The 20,240-nt window shown below is 42.3% G+C and overlaps 1 protein-coding gene across 1 annotated transcript in view; it reads right to left on the reverse strand.

Annotated features, from left to right (window-relative positions):
* Positions 1-20,240, reverse strand: part of GUCY1B1 (guanylate cyclase 1 soluble subunit beta 1) — a 56,241-nt gene that overhangs the window by 17,335 nt on the left and 18,666 nt on the right. The window contains exons 3-5 of the mRNA XM_029076513.2: positions 16,316-16,416; positions 12,702-12,820; positions 2,364-2,561 (exon numbers count right to left, since the gene is read on the reverse strand). Coding sequence (XP_028932346.1) covers positions 2,364-2,561; positions 12,702-12,820; positions 16,316-16,416 — 418 coding nt within the window. The remainder of the gene's footprint in view (positions 1-2,363; positions 2,562-12,701; positions 12,821-16,315; positions 16,417-20,240) is intronic.

Consider the following 20,240-nt stretch of genomic DNA (forward strand, 5'->3'; position numbering starts at 1 on the left):
AAGTGACTGATCGAAACGTGTCAGGAGGCCAGTGGAGGCATTCACTTTGCCTCTGTTGCTCTTGTACTTGTGCCTGCATGTATCTCTCCCTGACTCTGTCTCTTTTATCCTTCAAATGTCATGAAACCTAAGTTTCTCATTAACTATAAATCTGGGCTGCAAATGAATCCTTGCTTTCCTGGCTCTCCAAAACGGCTCACCAGATGGTGATTGCAGAGATGCTGGGTTGAAGGGGCCGTGTGATGGCGCCTCTCCTGCCTCTCCCATTCCAGCAGTCTGGGCTGGAGGTCCCCAGGCTGCCAGCCTCCCAGTGAGGATACAACTCCATCTACCTGCTTCACACAGAGGCCAACATTCCATTAAAAATAGGACTTAAGTTTCTGCAGGCTTCATCGACATATTTCTACATCACTACTGCATGCAGATATGGGACAGTTAATAAACCAACCGCAGAAAAAGAATAATAAAACACTGAAGCGCCGGGGTTTGATGCTGGCAGGGCATTAGCCAAGAATCCCCATCCAATTTGTCTCTGAATAGATAGTGATGGTGGAGTGCTTTTTCTAATTTGGCTCCAATCCCTGCTGTAATCCACTTACAAAGAAATCTTGCAGCTCTACAGGAAATGTCAAATAAATGTCTCTAGTTCATGAATATCCACGTAGACACTAGTAGAGGCAATCTGCATCTGGGCTTTGCTTTACGTTTCTCTGTGCTTGCCCGTTTAGCATTCCTCATAATAATTATGGTACTTGCTAAGCGCTTACTACGTACCAAGCACTGTACCAAGTGCTGGGGTAGATGCAAGTTAATCAGGTTCGACACAGTTTCTGTCCCACCTGGGCTTCGCAGTCTTAATCCCCATTTTATAGATTAGGTAACTAGCAGAGTAGTTAAGTAACTTGCCCAAGGTCACACAGCAGACATGTGATGGAGTCGGGATTAGAACCTGGGTCCTTCTGACTCCCAGACCCGTGTTCTATCCACTAAGCCATGCTGCTTCTTATAGCACCTGCAGTCAGTTGTGACATGTAGCATTCTGAATCTAGTGATTTAACATCTTAGAGTTGGAAGCAAGTGATAAAATAGGATGAAATTAGTTATCCTGGGAAAGACGTGGCTGTTTGAAATGCATCATTAGCTAATGGCTACAGCGCAGTCTAAACGGCCTGGCTCTTATTATCAAAACTATTTTGGTATTTATTAAACCCTTATTCTGTGTCAAGCTCTGGCGTAGATTAATCAGGTCTGACACAGTCCCTGTCTCACATGGGGCGCACAATCTAAGTAGGAGGGAGTACAGGCATTGAATCCCCATTTTACAGAGGAGGAAAGTGAGACACAGAGAAGTGAAGTGACTGCCCAAGGTCATAAAACAGCCAGTCAGCAGGAAGCAAATAACAAGGGCGAGTGGCTGTCATCCAATCAGTATGTACTGAGCACCTACTGGATGCAAAGTACTGTATTAAACTCTTAGGAAAGCACAGTAGAATTGGTAAATACGATCCTTACCCTCATGGAGTTTAAAAACTCGTGGGTGAAACAGACACTAACATAATTCCCAAATATTTCAAAGGCCTTGAGATTCCCAAGATAAGGATATTTTGTAGACTATCAGCTCATAGTGGGCAATGCCATATCTATTTCTAAAACCTAGGACAAATGGATATTTAATAAACATTTTTGAATATGTTAATGATAGAAACAAACCAGATCCAGTCTATATTTACACTCAATGAAATGTTGCTATGCATGTTCATAGCTATTACAGGTAATCATACAAGAGGCATGTATTCAGTCATTCATATTTATTGAGTGCTTACTGTGTGCAGAGCACTGTACTAAGCACTTAGCAATCTACTAAGTGTCAACTCTAATTCAAATGCCCTGGACTCCCTAGAGTTTAAAGGCATCACAGCCACGCTGTAAACACAAGGGCAAAATTTGAATACTATCTTTGTCACAAACTCCAAGCATAATCATTTGAGAAATTGCCTACACTTTCTATGTCACAGTTTCCTTAGTCTCAGAAAAGGGAGGAAATGTAATTACTCTATTTCCCTGAGTGATTCTAAGGAACAACGAATGATTTATCACTTCACACATTCAATGATCTGTATGAATGCTCAACGGATTGCTTGTTTGAAGTATAAATTATAATGTACAGTTTTAAAAGTCCAAGAGCTGACATGTTTTATGCAAGTGTCTGATGAAATAAGTCTGTAACCTGTGACTCCAATATTTGGGACATCAACAGATTCTGGGGACTCTGGACACTTCTGGGAAGAAATTTCCAATTCAGTATCCTCTTTGTGGTTCTTACTTCTATCCATATTCCTACCAGTTCTCTTATGGAACAGTACCTTCATGTCGATTTCCGTGCCATGGATCTGTTGAGCCACCGTTTTGATGATTCCAATGACAATATCTTGGAGTCCTTCTCTCTCAGAATAGTAATGCAGGATGAGTCCTTTGCCCTTTTCGGCATCAGTGCACCTAAAGGAAGGTGCCCTCATACCTGGATAGATAGTAGCCAGGTGGTCGTGTAGAGCGTCCAGGTTCTATAATGAGGAAAGAAATAAAATGAGGTCCAACTAGATGCCACCTCTCTTTGGTTGACAATGACAATGACAATTGGTTGACTGTTCTAAGGGCTGGGAGAGATGCAAGTTAATCAGGTTGGACACAATCCCTGTCTCACAAGGAACTCACAGTCTTAATCCCCATTTTACTGATGAGGTAACTGAGACAGAGAGAAGCTAAGAGATTTGCCCAGTGTCACACAGCAGACATGTGGCAGAGCCAGGATTGGAACTCACATCCTCTGCCTTTTAGGCCCGTACTCCTTCCATTAGTCCCACATACGGCTCAACGTCTTAATCCCCATTTTACAGATGAGGTAACAGACTCAGAGAAATGAAGTGACTTGCCCAGGGTTAAACAGCAGAAAAATGATATAGCTGGGATTAGAACCGAGGTCCTTCTGATTTCCGGGCCCGTGCCCTGTCCACTAGGCCAGCTGCTTCTCAACATTTTTCAAACTTTGTTTTATTTCCTCACGGTCAGCAGGAAGAAGGCACTGAGTGTCGTATCTTTTTGGTTCTTTCTGACCTTATTCCTCATCAACATTACAGCTACATTTTCCAAAGAAAGGAACCACGGTAAAAGATATTTAAAGTCCCAGGACCTGTATTTATTGGCATGTTCTCATGCCATATCTAACTTCTGAGGAGTAGCATGGCCTTGTGGAAAGAGCAGGAGCCTGGGAGTCAGAGGACTTGATTCCTAATTCTGGCTCTCCCACTTGCCTGCCTTGTGACCCTGAAAAAGACACTTAACTTTCCTGTGCCTCAGTTCCCTCATTTAAAAAAAATGAAGATTCAATGTCTGTTCTCCCTCCTACTTATATAGTGGGCCCCATGTGAGGCAGTGGCTGTGTCCACCCACTCTCTTCTCCCACTTCCTTCGGCATCACCCTTGCATTTGGATTTGTACCCGTAGTCCCATGTACTTCAGCCCCACAACAATTATGTATACAACCATAATTTATTTATTTACATCAACGTCTGCTTCCCCTTCTAATCTGTAAGTTTACTGTGGTCAGGAATTGTGTCTAACAACTCTATGTTGTACCTCCCAAGCGCTTAGGACAGTGCTCTGCACACAGTAAGTGCTCAATAAATCTGACTGATTGGTTGCTCGACCCAGAGCTTAACAAATACGATAATAACACTAACGTAGTACTAAAGGGAAAAAATGTTAACCGCAATGGATAGGACTGTTTTTTCTTCAAATTCTAATTAGCCCATTTCCCTAGGAAAAAGGTTTCTAATGTTAATAATAATAAAAAAGTGGTATTTGTTAAGCGCTTATTATGTGACAAGCACTGTACTGAATGTTTGAAGGCATCCAGGCCAAGCTGGTTACCAAATCAGAGCCTTTCCCTCCCCCACGGGAAAAGGGTCACAGCTCCTGTTGAGACCAGTAATGAGTGGCCACATGACCCAAGAGTGCCTGTCTCCCAGAACAACAGATCCCCAAAGCTGTCCTGAGGTCCCACCGATGCCGGGAAACCTCAGTCTTCTTGATCTGGACCTCAGAGATTCAGAGCCCCAACTAATCCTCCATTAAGCCACTGAGAGACAAGATGCCAGCATAGGGAAGAGGGGCAACCACCAACAAGCCCCAGTGGCATTAACCCCACCCACCTTATTGCACCATCCCCAATTACACCGTAAGTCCCCGATTAGACTGTAAGCCCGTCAATGGGCAGGGATTGTCTCTATCTGTTGCCGAATTGTACATTCGAAGTGCTTAGTACAGTGATCTGCACATAGTAAGCGCTCAATAAATACTATTGAATGAATGAATGAATGAATGAATGAATGAACAATTAGGGTCAAGAACTGTCCTGAGTGCTGGGGTAGCCCATTGTTGGGTAGGGATCGTCTCTATCTGTGGCCGAATTGTACTTTCCAAGCGCGTAGTATGGTGCTCTGTACACAGTAAGCACTCAATAAATAGGACTGAATGACAAGTTAATCAGGCCAGATCCAGTCTCTATCCCACATGGAGCTCACAGTCTTGGTAGAAAGAAGAGGTATTGAATCCCCATTTTTCAGTTAAGGAAACTTAAGCCGACAGAAGTTAAGTGACTTGCCCAAGGGCACACAGACAAGTGGAGGGGCCGAGGTTAGAACCCAGGTCCTCTGGCTCCCAGGTCCGTGCTTTAGCCACTAGGCCTCGCTGCTTCTCGGAGCTCAGGGGATGGGTGATACATGTGCTCGCCTAAGCCTAGAAATGACAGTCACGCTCCTTGGTTCATGCAATATTGTTTTCTCACCTTGGGGAGAGAAGAATATGGCTTAATTACTGTAATCCTTCTGGGTTTCTAATTGCCCAAGATTTAAAATAAATACACAGTGGAAGGATTTGAATTATTTTCCAATTGATATTTGTGAAAACTGAATTCTTCCACGTGTAAAAATTTCACAGGATCACACTTTTTATTTTGTGGGTTCAAGTAGAAATTCATATTACATCATATTATCATCGCAATCACTTTGGCTTCACAGTCTCTTAAATTCACATTATAATCATGAGCTCTTGCTTTTCCGTGCTAATTTGATGTCTTATTGACTACAGAACTCAAAAACATATCACTCATGGGATTCTTGTTTCGTGTTACTTGTGGCAACATATCCTAAGAAATATATAGTACTATTGACTTTACTATTAATTAAACTGACAAGTAAACCGCTTTACTGAAGCATCTAAGTCTTAACGCGCACTTGAGTGTAGTATTGATTTTTTCTTGAGTAGTTCCTACCATAAAGCACTCTTGGGACTTCTTTAGTTTCCATTCTCCTCTCCCCTACCCTCTCTCTCTCTCTCTCACACACACAGCCCTCTTTCCCTTGCTCACCTCTCTCTCTCTCTCCTTCCCTCTCTTTTTCCTTCTCTCAACAGTTTGATGATCACTGCGGCCTTGCATTCTATACTGGAGAATTCACTCACTAGAAAACAATTTCTGGTGTGTGGCTGTGGAACAGAAAATTGCTGCACATTCCCTCAGAGACAGAAAATATAGGAAACCTTAGAGGGCTGGTTATGAAAGTGCCAGGTGAAGATAAAGACAACTGTTAGCCAGGGCAGGGCAAAGGGCAGGACACCAAATTTTCCCGGAAGTCCTCCCTTTCCGGGGCCAAAGGGAGGCCAAAGAAAAACACCAACACCAAAGAAAAACACCAGCAAAAAGAGAGAAAACTTTAGAATTTCAGTACGATTTAGTAAAGTACGGGCCATTTCAGCTCATTATTTTAGTCTCCTCTAAAACTTAAAAATGGGACATAAAGGTTGAAAGTGGGACCTTTGGGACACTCAGTTCTGCCCTGGTGTGTTTCTACTATATTCTAACGAATGTATTTAATAAGCACTTACGCCTAGTGTTTGTCTTCTTCGCAAGATTTAAGCTTCTCTAATTAATTAAAACAATTACTCATATTTATTGAACACTTACTGTGTACAGAGCACTATACTAAGCCCTTCAGAGAGTACAATATAACAGAATTAGTAGACATGTAAGCCACATATTGGGCTAACAGTCTAGAGGGTAGGAATCATGTCTATTAAGCCTACTGCTTTCTCTCAAGTGCTTAGTACAGTGGCCAGCAAGCAGTAGGTGCTCATTATACACCTCTGATTGACTGATTACTCGAAGTCCATTCAGATTCCTAATTTATTATGCGTGCTCTTCTGATTTCTGAGGCACTTTTCCTGTTCCATAACTGATTTCAACTTTATTTTTTTCCATGAGGGATGGTTTTATTTATTTACTTTCATGTCTGTCACCCCTTCTAGACAGTAAGCTCGTTGTGGGTAGGGAATGTGTCTTTATTGTCATACTGTGTTCTCCCAAGTGCTTAGTACAGTGATTTTGCACACAGTAAGTACTCAATAAATACAAGTGAATGAATGAATGAGGCTGGACACAGTCCAAGTCCCCAGGTGGGGAATCAAAGTCTTAATTCTCATTTTACAGAAGAGGTAACTGAGGCACAACGAAGTTAAGTGATTTGTCGAAGTTCATGCAGCCGATGAGTTGCAGATCTAGAGAAGCAGCGTGGCTCAGTGGAAAGAGCACGGGCTTTGGAGTCAGAGGTTATGAGTTCAAATCCCAGCTCTGCCACTTGTCAGCTGGGTGACTGTGGGCAAGTCACTTAACTTCTCTGTGCCTCAGTTCCCTCATCTGTAAAATGGGGATGAAGACTGTGAGCCCCACGTGGGACAACCTGATTCCCCTGTGAACACTTGATATTCACCCCACCCTCAGACCCATAGCACTTACGTACATATCCATAATTTATTTTAATATCCATCTCCCTATCTAGACTGTAAACTCCTTGGGGGTGGGAGTTGCATTGAACTCTCCCAAGCCCTTAGTACAGTGCTCTGCACACTGTAAGGTCCAAATAAGTACCACTGGTTGATTCTCAGTGACCTGATGTTCATTCAATCGTATTTATTGGCGCTTACTCTGTGCAGAACACTGTACTAGGTGGTTGATTTTTCTACGTCTTCCAAATGCAAAGCAAGTGTGCTCTCTCTTCAGAGCTACCAAAATTCAAGAGCTGAGAATAATCTGTGACCTAAGCCATTGTGGCGAGAGAACTATTCCAAATCCTGGGAAACTACATTCCAATTCCAGATGTGGGAGGCTATTATTAGAGTTGAGGGAACCAGCAGTGGTTAGGTTACTTGCATCCTTGAGAATTTTTAGTTTGAGAGGATGATACTAGTATGACTGTATTCAAGGGACAACGAATGAATTCGCAGAATAGTTTCATGGAGGTCAAACCACTCTAGCCACTGCCCCCTTCCAGTTTCCTCCATGCACCCTCTCAAATCAGGGAAACAGGGCAAGTAAGCAGAAATAGGTGCAAGAGAAAGAGGGCCAGGAGACTTTTCTCCCAAGTAGAAAGTGGAAGCCAGTGTGCCACTTTAAATTTACTGGTTTAGGTCTCTCCACTATGGACCCTCTCCTCTTCCACTGACAGAAATATTCAGGAGCAAGGGGAAGTGGAGGTTCTTTCTCCAACAATTCCCCTCTTCCTCCGAGCAACATCCCCCTTCCATCACTGACTCTTTCCATCCCAAATTCACTTCTTTCACCCCTATGCTGGCTACCTTCCAACACCCCCATAAATCATACTGTGCTTCACTAAGCTTCACTAGGCCGCACTGCTTGCCTCAAACCTCAGCGGCAAAGCAGAAGTAGAATCTGTAATAATGGGGGTCGCTACAGAAAGTTAGAGCAAATGTTACAGGGGGCCATGGTCTGTTTCCCCACTAACCCCACTCCCTGCAATCTTCCCTCCACAGCTAAATCGAGGGAGCTGGGGCAAGCAGCCCAATAAACCAAATTTTCTTGCAGGGAGACAGGCAGTCTTACCCTATTAAAAGGCAATCAACAGATGATGAAACGGAAAACACTGCTTCTTACTAGGTGAAAATTTAATCGGTGTAGTAATGTTATTTCAGAAAATCTGCCTCATTTTCAATTGAATTTTCACCTAGCAAGAGGGATTGTTTTCTCTTTCATATGCTGGAAAATGAGGCAAGTTTTTTGAAATAACATTTTCCATTAACATTTATGCATTTTATTGCAGGCAAAAGGTCATCAGTTTTAGTCATTAAGTCCTGCTTTGGGAAGCAACCAATTACACTCTTGTGTCTTATAAACAAATTTTAGGGCTTAAATTGGTTGGGACTTTCCAGGGACTTTTTAGGAGGGGCACCTGGAAAGAGAAAGAGAGTGATTCATTGACTGATGTGTGAGCAGGGGGTTCAAGTTCACATTCTGGCTTGTTTATTCACTAAGGAAGACCTGACAAGAAAAATTCCTTTTCATTCTTACCTAAATTTTCCCCAAAATGGCAGTATTTTGATTGAGTGATAATACAATTACGCTTTATATTTCATCCATGTCTCCAAGGAGCTCAAGGCATATTACCCACGCTATTTAATTAGACTTGTATCTAATTTTCTTTCCTCTTATGAAATATTCCATTTCTCTACTGTCTTTATGTCAATACATTTGCAAATTCAGATAGCATTTTGCCATAGCGACGGTATGAGGTAGGCTATTTTTTTCTAAAGTAAGAAAAAATACACTTGGCAAAGCAGAAGTCTTTCAAGATTCAGCCCTGTTGATGTTAAGAATGAGAAACATTCTGATAAAATATGAATCAAAAATACTTCCAGAACCATTTTTCCTTTTTAAAGCCCCCATTCTCACATATTTACCACTGAAATCAAGTGGGAGGAATGACTTCCAACAGGGAAATCAGAAAGAAAGAGCTTCACATCAAGATCTGTTTTTTAGCAAAAAAGGTGCAGGGATTTTGTGATTTATTAACTCCTTCTGGATCCCTATGAACACTTCCCCTGAAGTGGATATGAGATGGAAGGGAGGAAAAGAATCCAGGCTAAAGGATCATAGATCCCAAACACAGCAGGGCAGTCCATGATGAAAACGCTGATGAAAGCTAAAGAAGTAACTGCAAAAGAAGCTTTGTCCATAAGCTGCACCTTCCCCTTACCTACTGTTGCTATTGTGCCTGCTATGGGCTGATCTGTGCTGCTTGTTTTTGATGTAGAATCCTTTGCTGTTACTGATTCCCATTATCATCTCTGCTCAAGGATATCATCTTGGTGAATAACTAACTTGGGAATGAGTGCACTTGTGTGACTGTAAATATGAACACGTGCTGTGCGTCTGAGTGTGGGTGTGTAGACGTGCACCCAGCAATAAATGCTCTTACTATTGTGGCTATTAATACTACTAGTGGATCAGGGGAATTTAAACGGTCTGTAGGCCTGTTCCCCTCTCAGGGTCGCACCTGGAAAGTTTCCAGCACTCTACCAGACTCAACTATGGGAGGCACAGTCAAGCAGAGGCATACCCATTCCATTCCTAGCTTGGGCAGTGGCTAGCGAGTGGCAGGCAAACTGCTACAAGTCAAAACTCACCCGTGCTGGGCAGCAGCGGCTTGGGACAGACTCGAGGGTGGGTATTCAAGTCTACTGTGTGGAAGGAGGCAGTGCTAAACCACTTCCATATTTTTACCATGAAAAGTCAATGGATATACTACCAGAACAATTGCAGATGGGGGTAGGGTGTTCTGGGAGAGATGCATCCATGCTGTCACTATGGGTCGGAGACAATTTGACAGCATAAGACGAGAATAGACCTGTCAGAACGCTGGGAAGGCAGATTAAAGCTTGGTACAGGAAGGAGAATCAAGGCAGCCTCCAAGGATTGTTCATCTGCCTACCATGTTGATTCTTGTATTCTTAAATGCCCCCCCCAATGTCTCTAATTTATTGCCAATCAATCCATCAATATTTACTGAGTTCTCACTAGACTGTAATCTCCTTGAGGGCAGGGTTCACATCTACCAATTCTAATGTATTGTATTCTTCCAAATACTTAGTATAGCGCTCCGCACACAGTAATTGGTCAATAAATACCACTGACTGATTATTATGTGCAGAGTCCTGAACTAAGTTCTTGGAAAAGTAGTCTATGGAGTTAGTAGATACAATCGCTGTTCTCGGGAAGTTTACAATTTAGTGGATTGTCTACAATGTATTTCTCTTTGCTGTGTGCTTATCCTCCCTTACATAGAGTGTGAGTCCTGAGTGTGGGTGGGTGGGTACTTTATCTTATATCAAATCCAGCCTTAACATAGTGCTTGGCACGTAATAAGCACTCAGCGTGGCTCAGTGGAAAGTGGAAAGGGCTTTGGAGTCAGGGCTCATGAGTTCGAATCCCAGCTCTGCCACTTGTCGGCTGTGTGACTGTGGGCAAGTCACTTAACTTCTCTGTGCCTCAGTTCCCTCATCTGTAAAATGGGGATGAAGACTGTGAGCCCCACGTGGGACAACCTGATTCCCCTATGTCTACCCCAGCGCTTAGAACAGTGCTCGGCACATAGTAAGCGCTTAACAAATACCAACATTATTATTATTATTATTATTATTATTAAAACTAAGTTAGAAAGGTAAAGGGAAGAAAAAGAAGAAGAATGCTTCTGAAAAACTATTAAATCAAAAATAAACTGTCTAGAGCAGGTACAAAGAAGGAGAGAGAACCAACAAGACTTCATAATGATGCTTAATTACTACAAATGGTACTACTAATTTATAATAGCTATAGGTATGCATTTATTAGGCACTTACTGTGTGGTAAGTACAGGCGTAGATACCATGTTGGGCTCATAATCTTTCTTATTTTCATTTTGGAGATGAAAAGCTGAGCCCAGAGAGGATACATCACTTGTCCAAAGACACACAGTGGGCCAGGAAAAGAGGTGGGACTAAAACCCAGGTCTCCTGACTCCCAGTCCCTGTGCTCTTTCCAGGAATAACATAAACTGATTTTCATAAATGAAATAATTGGTAAAATTCGATATATAAATGCAAGGTGAAGAATTTAGGGCCCCAAATTAAGAAACAAATGCAGTATGGGCAATAAATTCAGGAGAAAAAGATCTTGGGGGTCATAGTCAATTAAACACTTAAGAGTGAGCAGTATAGGTCCTTTATTTTAAAGCACTGGAATAGATTTAGCAAGAGTGCTACATGCAAGAGCCAGGAAATTTTTCCAAGGTACAATGCATGTAGATCAGCCCTCCATTAGAATGTAGTCTCTAGTTCAATACTGTGAAAATTCATAAAATTCTGGGAAAAGTAACATAGATGATGATAGAAAACAGATCATGTGAGGAAATTCTATGACGGTCATGTAGCCTGGAGAAGTCCAGGCAAAAAAGTGACTGAACTGCCTTCCAGCATATGCAGGTTTTTTATGGGAAGGATGCTGGCCATTACTGTCCGTTCCACAGCTTAGCAAACAAGAGGATATGGGCTTTAATTAAGGTGGAAGAAATGATAAGAACAGATAAGAACAAATACCACTTGCCCTGCATGGTTTGCATCAATTAACCATTCTGAGCTCAAGTGGCGAGAGCAGATGACACCACCAGAAACCTTCCAGACTTGGCATTTTAAAAACTGTTTTGCACATTACACTTGCCTTGGATTCCCTAATTCCCTTCAGTTTCACGCTACCTGATCCGCTCTCTGTATCCTTCCTTCCCTTTCCTCTTCCCCTTCAGAAAGTCTCAGTGCCCAATTTTTAGTACTGTTGACCTACAATTGCCTTCTTCCAAAACCATTACAATAGAAGATCAGCTCAAACTATTTTGCTATTAAGACAAGAATGTCGACACAAATCTTGAGTTTTGACTCTAATTCATTACAAGACAGGTAGGCAATCCTATCAGAATGAGAAAAACGCATTTGTATATTTAGCCCTGACCTCTGGGACTAACATTTTAGCCAAAGAGCATTTGTCCAGTATGTTAAAGCACATTTTGGCAGAAGTTACAACCGCAATTAAATGTCCAATGTAAATGGCATATTTATTCAACCAAAAATACCGAGTTTAATTCATTTTTAAATTTTCTTGCAGAATGGCATGTCTAATCTCAATTCACATTTCTAATAGGAGCTACTTTGCTAAGAAATGGCAGTTTTTTTTGATACCAGTAGTCTGTCTATCTCAGAGTAAAAAACCGCCAACCAGTTTACATCTTGATTTAATAATGTTTTAAATTCAGAAGAAAAATGTTAATATGTAAACAGCAGACGTTTTGATTAAACACTAGAGTTCTTATTTTGGTGGTTGAATCAATAATGCAGCTGGATGGAAACTGGTTTACATTCTCTCACACTGGGCTTCGGTTCAGCTGGTGTCACACTGACATCACTTTCTAGCAAGATCTGGCTGTTTGCAGCCAGCTCAGAAATACCAATTGTAAACAAAGCATCATTTTCACAGTTCACACATTCAAGCATGGAGTCTCACAAAAGTGAATGCTTAAAATAGCACCCTAAACAAAATAGAACTGGACTTATTTTTACATTATCTGGTACTAACTAAAAGCTTTAGCGTATTTCAATTAATAAGAAAAATGACAAGGAATATATTTGGTAATATGACTTAAATTTCAACAGACTAAAAAAGGCTTCACTGCTCCCTTGAGGTTTTGAGGGGTTTTTTTGTTATAATGACTAAATAAAATATATTTAAAGGAAGGGAATGCTGAGAGGAAACTTCTAATGGAAAATCTTACCTGCAAAAATTCTCGGACATTGGAGCCCAGTACACGGAGGATTGTGTCATAACCAGATTCTTGACAAAACACGAAAAACATTTTTCCAAACATTTGGAGGATTTCTCCAGCATTAAGATCTGTTGCAACATAAGAAAATGTTTTGATTATTTCAGAATGATGTTGTTTTACTTTAGTCACTTTTATTTAATCTTCCATGATATAGAATTCTACCTAACTGCTAACAACACACATAATAGACTAAGTGGCTTTTAAAAAACTAAATAAGTCCAGTGACTTTAAACTGACAATGTCCTGTGCTGAGTGTGTCTTTACTGACAGATTATCCAAACAATTCAAACTCCAAAACTAATTTTATTCTCAGTATTTCAGAATTTTTTTAAAAAGCAACGTTTTAAGGCAGAAACACCCCAATACTACAGGTTGACTTGTATTTTAAATTTGAATTACTAAATACTTCTATAGGGTTAATCTGGTCTGTGACTAATATCCTATGGTAAGCTAGTTGGGAAATTTTCTAGAAAGAAGGCAGTCAATAGTTTATATATATATTTCATATATGTGCATATGTGTATATGTGCATAAAAGCATATCTATATGTACTTGTGTATGTGTCCCACTGTCCCAGTACAATTCCTTATTTATTTCATAGTGCCTCTCCCCACAAAGTAGACATTAGAGGTGCACTTTACTGATCCTATTTGTAAAAGTAAAACCAACTCCATCACACTGGTCTCTAGTGACATATTTCCTACTTCATCTTCACTTCTACACAAGGTAGAACGACCAAGAGTATGTTATAGAAGATCTTTCACAGGACTGGCTAAAGTCTGCTTGCTTCAGTCAGTCAAGGTACAGATATTTTGCTCTGTTATGTCGTCCTCGAACCAGCGTCCTGATTGGCACAACTGTGAGCTACTGCCCAAAAAGGCTGGCAGTTCAGTCGCCGCTCCTCTCACCTCACTACCAACTTGAATGGGCTCTGGAGGCCAACATGTGCTTTCCAGGACAGTAGAGCATCCAGTATTTTGGACTAAAAGCTGGAAGGAAGCTAACAAACTGATATCACAACTAGAGGTATGACAGCCTCAAACCTAGCCCCGTCTACCCAGCACTTTCTCTACAACTATTGGTTTGGCATTTTGGTACTCACTCCAGCCCTACAATATTTCTCCTATACCCCTAATCTATTTTAAGGTCCATCTCCCCCTGAAGACTGTAGGTTCCTTTGTTGTACTGTACTTTCCCTAGCTACCTTTGTACTGTGCTCTGCACTTAGTATGCACTCGATAAATACCACTGATGGACGGACTGATGGACTCTAAGTGCTTGGGAGGGTATGATAGGACCACTAAGCATGATCCCTTCTCTCAGGGAGTTCAAAAGGACCTGGGAAGAGAATGCAATGACTGAGGAAGGGAGAGTTTGAAGGATCATCCTAGAGACAGGCTCTAGGTCTGTTAACGTTTGTGACACGTCCCCGAAGAGTATTATACATAGTAACCCCCCCAATAGCTACTGTTACAACTGTGGATGACAGTGAAGACGGTGAAAGAGCCTCTTCTGCCCCTTGCCACATTTGCCCTCAGAACAGATTATATTAGGTTTGAGACGAAGGTCTCTGGAGAAGTGTCTTCTGCCATAATCTACAGCCTGACTTGACTTTGCTGCTATCAACTTTAGCAGTGATCTAATCCATTCCCACCCCGCCTTTCCCTTCCCCACGCCCAGTCCATGGGAACCATGGCCTAATGGATAGAGCATAGGTTTGGGAGTTGGAAGGACCTGGGTTCTAATCCCAGCTCTACCACTTGTCTGCTGTGTGATCTTAGGCAAGTCACTTCAATTCTCTGGGCCTCAGTTACCTCACCTGTAAAGTGGGGATTAAGACCGTGAGCCCTGTGTGGGACAGGGACCGGGTCCAATCCGCTTAGCTTGTATCTACCCCGGCAGTTAGAACGGTGCTTGACTCACAGTAAGCCCTTAACAAATACCATCACTGTCATTATTATTATGATTATCCATGGAAGGACTCAAACTCAAAAGCAGTGCTCATTTCAGCGGCCCTCTGGCAAACAGGATGGCCACTGCTGGACGTTGCAAGTTCCAGATGAGACCTCTGTGGGGCCACTTGCATTACACCAGGCATACGGCGCTTTATGATGGCATCACTTATACCATTTTTTAAGGTATTTGTTAAGTGCTTACTCTGTGCCAGGCACTAAACTAAGTGCTGGGGTAGATACAAGATAATGGGATTGGACCCAGTCCCTATCCCACATGGGACTCACAATCTTAATCCCTATTTTATAAAGAGATAACTGAGGCACAGAGAAGTTAAGTGACTTGCCCAAGGTCACACAGTAAAGAAGTGGCAGAGCCAGAATTAGAACTCAAGTCTTCTGATTCCCAGGCCTGTGCTCTTTTCACTAGGCCATACTGCTTCTCGTTATGTGGAAATAAACCTGAGCTAGGATGATCCTATTGCACTTCTCTAGAGAAAGCCCTTACACCTGCCCACAGTTAGCTCCCAGTCCATATGAACTCCAGCACTGGAATTTGACAGCAGGAGCCATGCCAGAGGGAGGCTCAGTATATAAAATTAAAAAAAACCCAAAAACAAAACAAAATACCTCAGATATGAAAGCATCTAGTTTCAGAATGAGGACAGGCTGACTGAAACCTGGGCTGTCCAACATAAAACTGGATGAATGACTTCCCCAGTGGCAAGTACTGCCCTCATTTAGCTGGCAGAAGGCTTCCCTTCCAGATCATCATCATCTTAATTATGGTAACAACTGTGTTTGCTAAAAGCTTAGACTATAACAAGTATTGCACTAAATGCTGGGCTAATAATAAAGATAACAATGATGTGCCAAGCCCTGTTCTAAGTACTGGGGTAACTTGGGTTAATTAGTTTGGATATAGTCCCTGTCCCACCTGGGATTCACTCTCTTAATCCCCATTTTAAAGATGAGGTAACTGAGGCTCAGAGAAGGTTACCTGGGGCTCACTGTCTTAATCCCCATTTAACAAATGAGGTAACTGAGGCCCAGGGAAGTGTACCTGGGGCTCACTCTCTTAATCCTCATTTTACAGATGAAGTAACTGAAGCCCAAAGAAGTTAAGCGACTTCCAAAGGTCACACAACACACATGGCAAAGCCAATATTAGAACCTAGGTCCTTCTGACTCCCAGGCCCGGACTCTATCCACTAAGCCACACTGCTTCTGGTGGTTAAATACAAGAGCCTCAGTTTGTACACACTCTTGTCATGGGACTCAGTCTAAACAGGAGGGAGAACAGGTATTTAGTCCATATTTTACAGATGAGGGAACTGAGACACAGAGAAGTGTTTTGCCCAAGGTCACACAGCAGGTAAGTGGCAGAGCCACGATTAGTGCCCAGGTCCTGTGTGTCCCAGGTCCCTATGTTTTCCACTAGGCCAAACTACTTCTCATGACAGTCCAGCCACTCCTTTCAGTCCAGCCCCTCCTTCCCACCCTTTCCTCCAGGCATGGATAGAACTAGGTACAGGGTATCCTAGTCTCCAAAGAATCCGGTTTTATAAACCAAGAAGAAAATCTGAAGAAGGAAAGCAGCATTTTACTCACTAAGAACTTTGCTTGCAGCAGCAACCAGATCATATGTTTTGGAATCATCGTAGATTATTCTGACCAGAAATTGCCCTTCTTCATCTAACTGGGCTTCTTTTCTAGAAAAGAGAGGGAGAAAACAGTTGCCACTGTATTAAGAATATATATCATTGTAATGATGAAACAACAGAAAAGAGCATTTGCAATCTGGAAAGTCATTTTTTAACAAATCGATCCCAACATTTCTTAAGTTGCTTTACTGACGAATACTAAATTTCTTTTAATGCAATCAATCTGACAAATGAGTGCAGAATACGCTAGACTATAAGGTCATTGTGGACAGGATGGTAACAAAAGGGTGAACAAGGATATTACAAATAATAGCAAAAATGGGTCAGGATGGAATAACTGAAGAAAGAACTGAATGTACAGAAGAGTATAATATATACACAAACGCTTTCAACTGAAAATGTTGGTATTTGTTAAGCGCTTACTATGTGCCGAGCACTGTTCTAAGCGCTGGGGTAGACACAAGGGAATCAGGTTGTCCCACGTGGGGCTCACAGTCTTAATCCCCATTTTACAGATGAGGTAACTGAGGCACCGAGAAGATAAGTGACTTGCCCAAAGTCACACAGCTGACAAATGGCCGAGCCGGGATTTGAACCCATGACCTCTGACTCCAAAGCCCGTGCTCTGTGGCTAGTTTAAGGCCCTGTCAAATGATGGGAAGAAAGCCTCTGTGTCAGAGGTGGCTGAGGGGATGCACACAGTCGGGGCTTGCCCATTTCTGGCCCTTTGGTGTAGTGGCAGATTTGCTACCTTACAGTCCAGTCACTTTGTCCTACTCACTTTGCTCTTGGAGGAGATCAGTGGGGAAGGTGATCTGTCAGTGAGGCAGTTGTGGTGTGGGGTGGGCAGAGCACTGGTAAAATGGGGTGTCCCTGACACAGGCTTAGTGAGCCTAGGGGGAAATGCAATGCTGGCACAATAGGAGAGCAGCCATCAAGGGAGCTGCCTAGAAGAGAAAGTAGGAATCTCTGGGGGGAAACCAGCCTCCCTCCCTCTCAAGGCCAATTCTCTCTCCGGCATTTTGTCTCTCCTCCTGAAAGTCTTCTCGAGATCCTTCTGATCTTCCTCAGCGGCAAGGGCAGGGTGCATTTCAAATGAAGCAGAGGAGCAGCATGGCCTAATGGATAAAGTGTGGCCCTGGGAGATGGAAGGAGCTGGGTTCTGATCCCGGTTCTGCCACGTATCTGCTGTGTCACCTTGGCCAAGCCGCTTAACTTCTCTGTGCCTCAGTTACCTCTTCTGTAAAATAGGGATTAAGACTGTGAACCCCATGTGGGACTGGGATTGTCTGCAACCTGATTAACTTGTACCTATCTCAGTGCTTAGAACAACGCCTGGCACATAGGCAGCACTTAACAAATACCATTAAAAAAGATCAGAAAGTCCTCGTGTATATGACAGTTTTCAATAATCAATAGCTTTGCTTCAATACTGTAGATTGGGGAATCGTGGTGGGGAATAGAACTTTTCATTGTCTTTTCCCTTAGAGGATAAACAAGCTGAAGCTTCTGCAATCAATCACATTTATTGATTTTCTACTATGTGCAGAGCACTGTACAAAGCACTTGGGAGAGTATAATATAACAGAGTTGGTAGATACATTCCCTGCCCATAATGAGCTTACAGTCTATAGGAGAAGAGAGGCAGTAATATAAATAAAACTATGGATGTTTACACAGTGCTGTGGGGCTAGAGGGAGAGGGGAATAAGAGTACAAATCCAAATATAAAGGTGACACAGAAGGGAGTGGGAGAAGAGGAAATGAGGGCTTAGTTGGGGAAGGTCTCTTTGAGGAGATGTGATTTTAATAAGACTTTGGTGGTGGGGAGAGTGTTTATCTTTCGGGTGTGAAGAGGGAGGGCGTTCCAGGTCAAAGACAGGAATAGGTGAGAGACTGATGTCAAGTAGATGAGAATGAAGTATAGTGGGTAGGTTGGAATTGGAGGACTGAAGTGTGCAGGCTGGGTTGTACTAGGAAATCAGGGTGGTAAGGGTAGGAGGGGGCAAGGTAACTGATTTTGCACACAGTAAATGCTCAATAAATACCCTTGACTGAATGAATGATTGATTGAGGAGTTGTTTCTTTAAAAGAGATCCCAGACTGCTACAGCAGTACATTTCAGGAAAATATCCTGTCTGAACCAGCTGGGTGTGTCTAAGGGAAGAGAGATTTCTAACTGATCTGTTTCCTAATCAACTGGAGTGCTCTGGAGCTAACCATGCCAACATCAGCAGGTGGGGAGTTGAGAAGGGAAAGTCAGAGAGGCAGAAGAGAGAAGGGATTTTGCAAAAGTATCTGAACGAAGGAGAGAGGACAAAGGGACAGGAAGAGAAAAGGAGGGGCATGTCACGGAGTGGAAAGGAAGCATCACCACATCAATCAGCCTGTCCTTGGGTCTCTAAGCCCTTTCACAGCTACATAAAATAAACAAGCTGAAGTCTTCTTATGGGGATTCTCATGGCCCCTTCTGAGTACCGAATACCATATGGAAGAACACCCTTGTTAATGCCAATGACCGCCCAATGCTTGGTACCATACTCTGCACACAATAAGCACTTAGCAAAATATTGTTATCATTCCTAATATACCAATTATTATACTCATATAGAATACTATTACGATGCCTAAATTTGGAGTTCAGCTAGCCATTGATCAATCAATAGTCTCCCAAGCACTTAGTACAATGTTCTGCACATAGAGAGTACTCAATAAATACCATTGATTGATTGATTGACCAATAGTATGTATTGAATGCTTACAGTATGCACAGTGCTGTATTAAGTGCTTGGGAGAGTACAACAGAGTTGGTAGACAGGATCCCTGCCCCCAAGGGGCTTACAATCTATTGGGGAATAAAGATATGTCATTTGTAAACAATTTCTGATCCCAACCCTCCTTATTAGCATTTAAATGTCAAATAACAAATACCAAAACAGAAACCATAATGATTATTAGCCAAAGCTAGTTTCCCACTGTGGCAGTGCTATTGAATAAAATTTGTCTCGGAGATATAGCCTCAGTGTATTAAATACAGTAGCTCACCAAAGACATTCCACTCACATTTAAAAGTCATCATGTAATGCTTAAATCAAAATAAGATAATACGCCTGTCTGCTTTGCTTGTTTATTTTGGTAAATCTTGCACTACTTTTCAGAAACCACTGTCTAACTATTGCCAGCTGGGAAGAGATACAATAGGCCCTAGAGCCAGTCTGAAGGCTGAAATCAGAGATCATTTGTATCTTCAAGCCTAACCATAACCTGATCCACTTTTTCTCAGAAATTTCCAAATTCTTGTCTGCTACAATAGAGATTTGGAAGATTTGCTGATTTTAAGCTTCATTTTACCCACTCCTTTCCTCCAGGATACTACCAATGCTTTGTTTTGCGGCTTTCAAGTCAGCTTAACCAGGTCTGTGGCCACAAATATATCACTGGCTACTCAAAAAGAGACAAAATCATTGCTTGTACGTGATCCCTGGCTCCTGAGGGCCCCTGAACCTCATTGGCCTTACCCTAGTCAGTACTGGTGGACAAATCCTAGCAGAAAAGAAACCAGTCTCTGACGGTGCAGTGGAGGAGCCTCCCGTCTCCCACCAACTTGGGTCAAAATTGCTTCTGTGAAAGAGGGAAGATACACCTCTCACTGCAGTGTGGCCTAGTGAAAAGAGCATGAGACTGGGAGTTGGAGGACACGGGTGCTAATTCCGCTCTGTCACTTGTCTGCTGTGTGACCTTGGGTAAGTCTTAACTTCCCTCTACCTCAGTGTCTAATCTATAAAATGGAGATGCAATTCCTGTTCTCCCTCCCACCTAAACTGAAGTTCATTTGGGACAGGGACCGTGTCTGCCTTGATCAGCTTGTAACTA

This window comes from Ornithorhynchus anatinus, chromosome 12 (genome assembly GCF_004115215.2).
Source record: "Ornithorhynchus anatinus isolate Pmale09 chromosome 12, mOrnAna1.pri.v4, whole genome shotgun sequence".
Lineage (NCBI taxonomy): Eukaryota > Metazoa > Chordata > Mammalia > Monotremata > Ornithorhynchidae > Ornithorhynchus > Ornithorhynchus anatinus.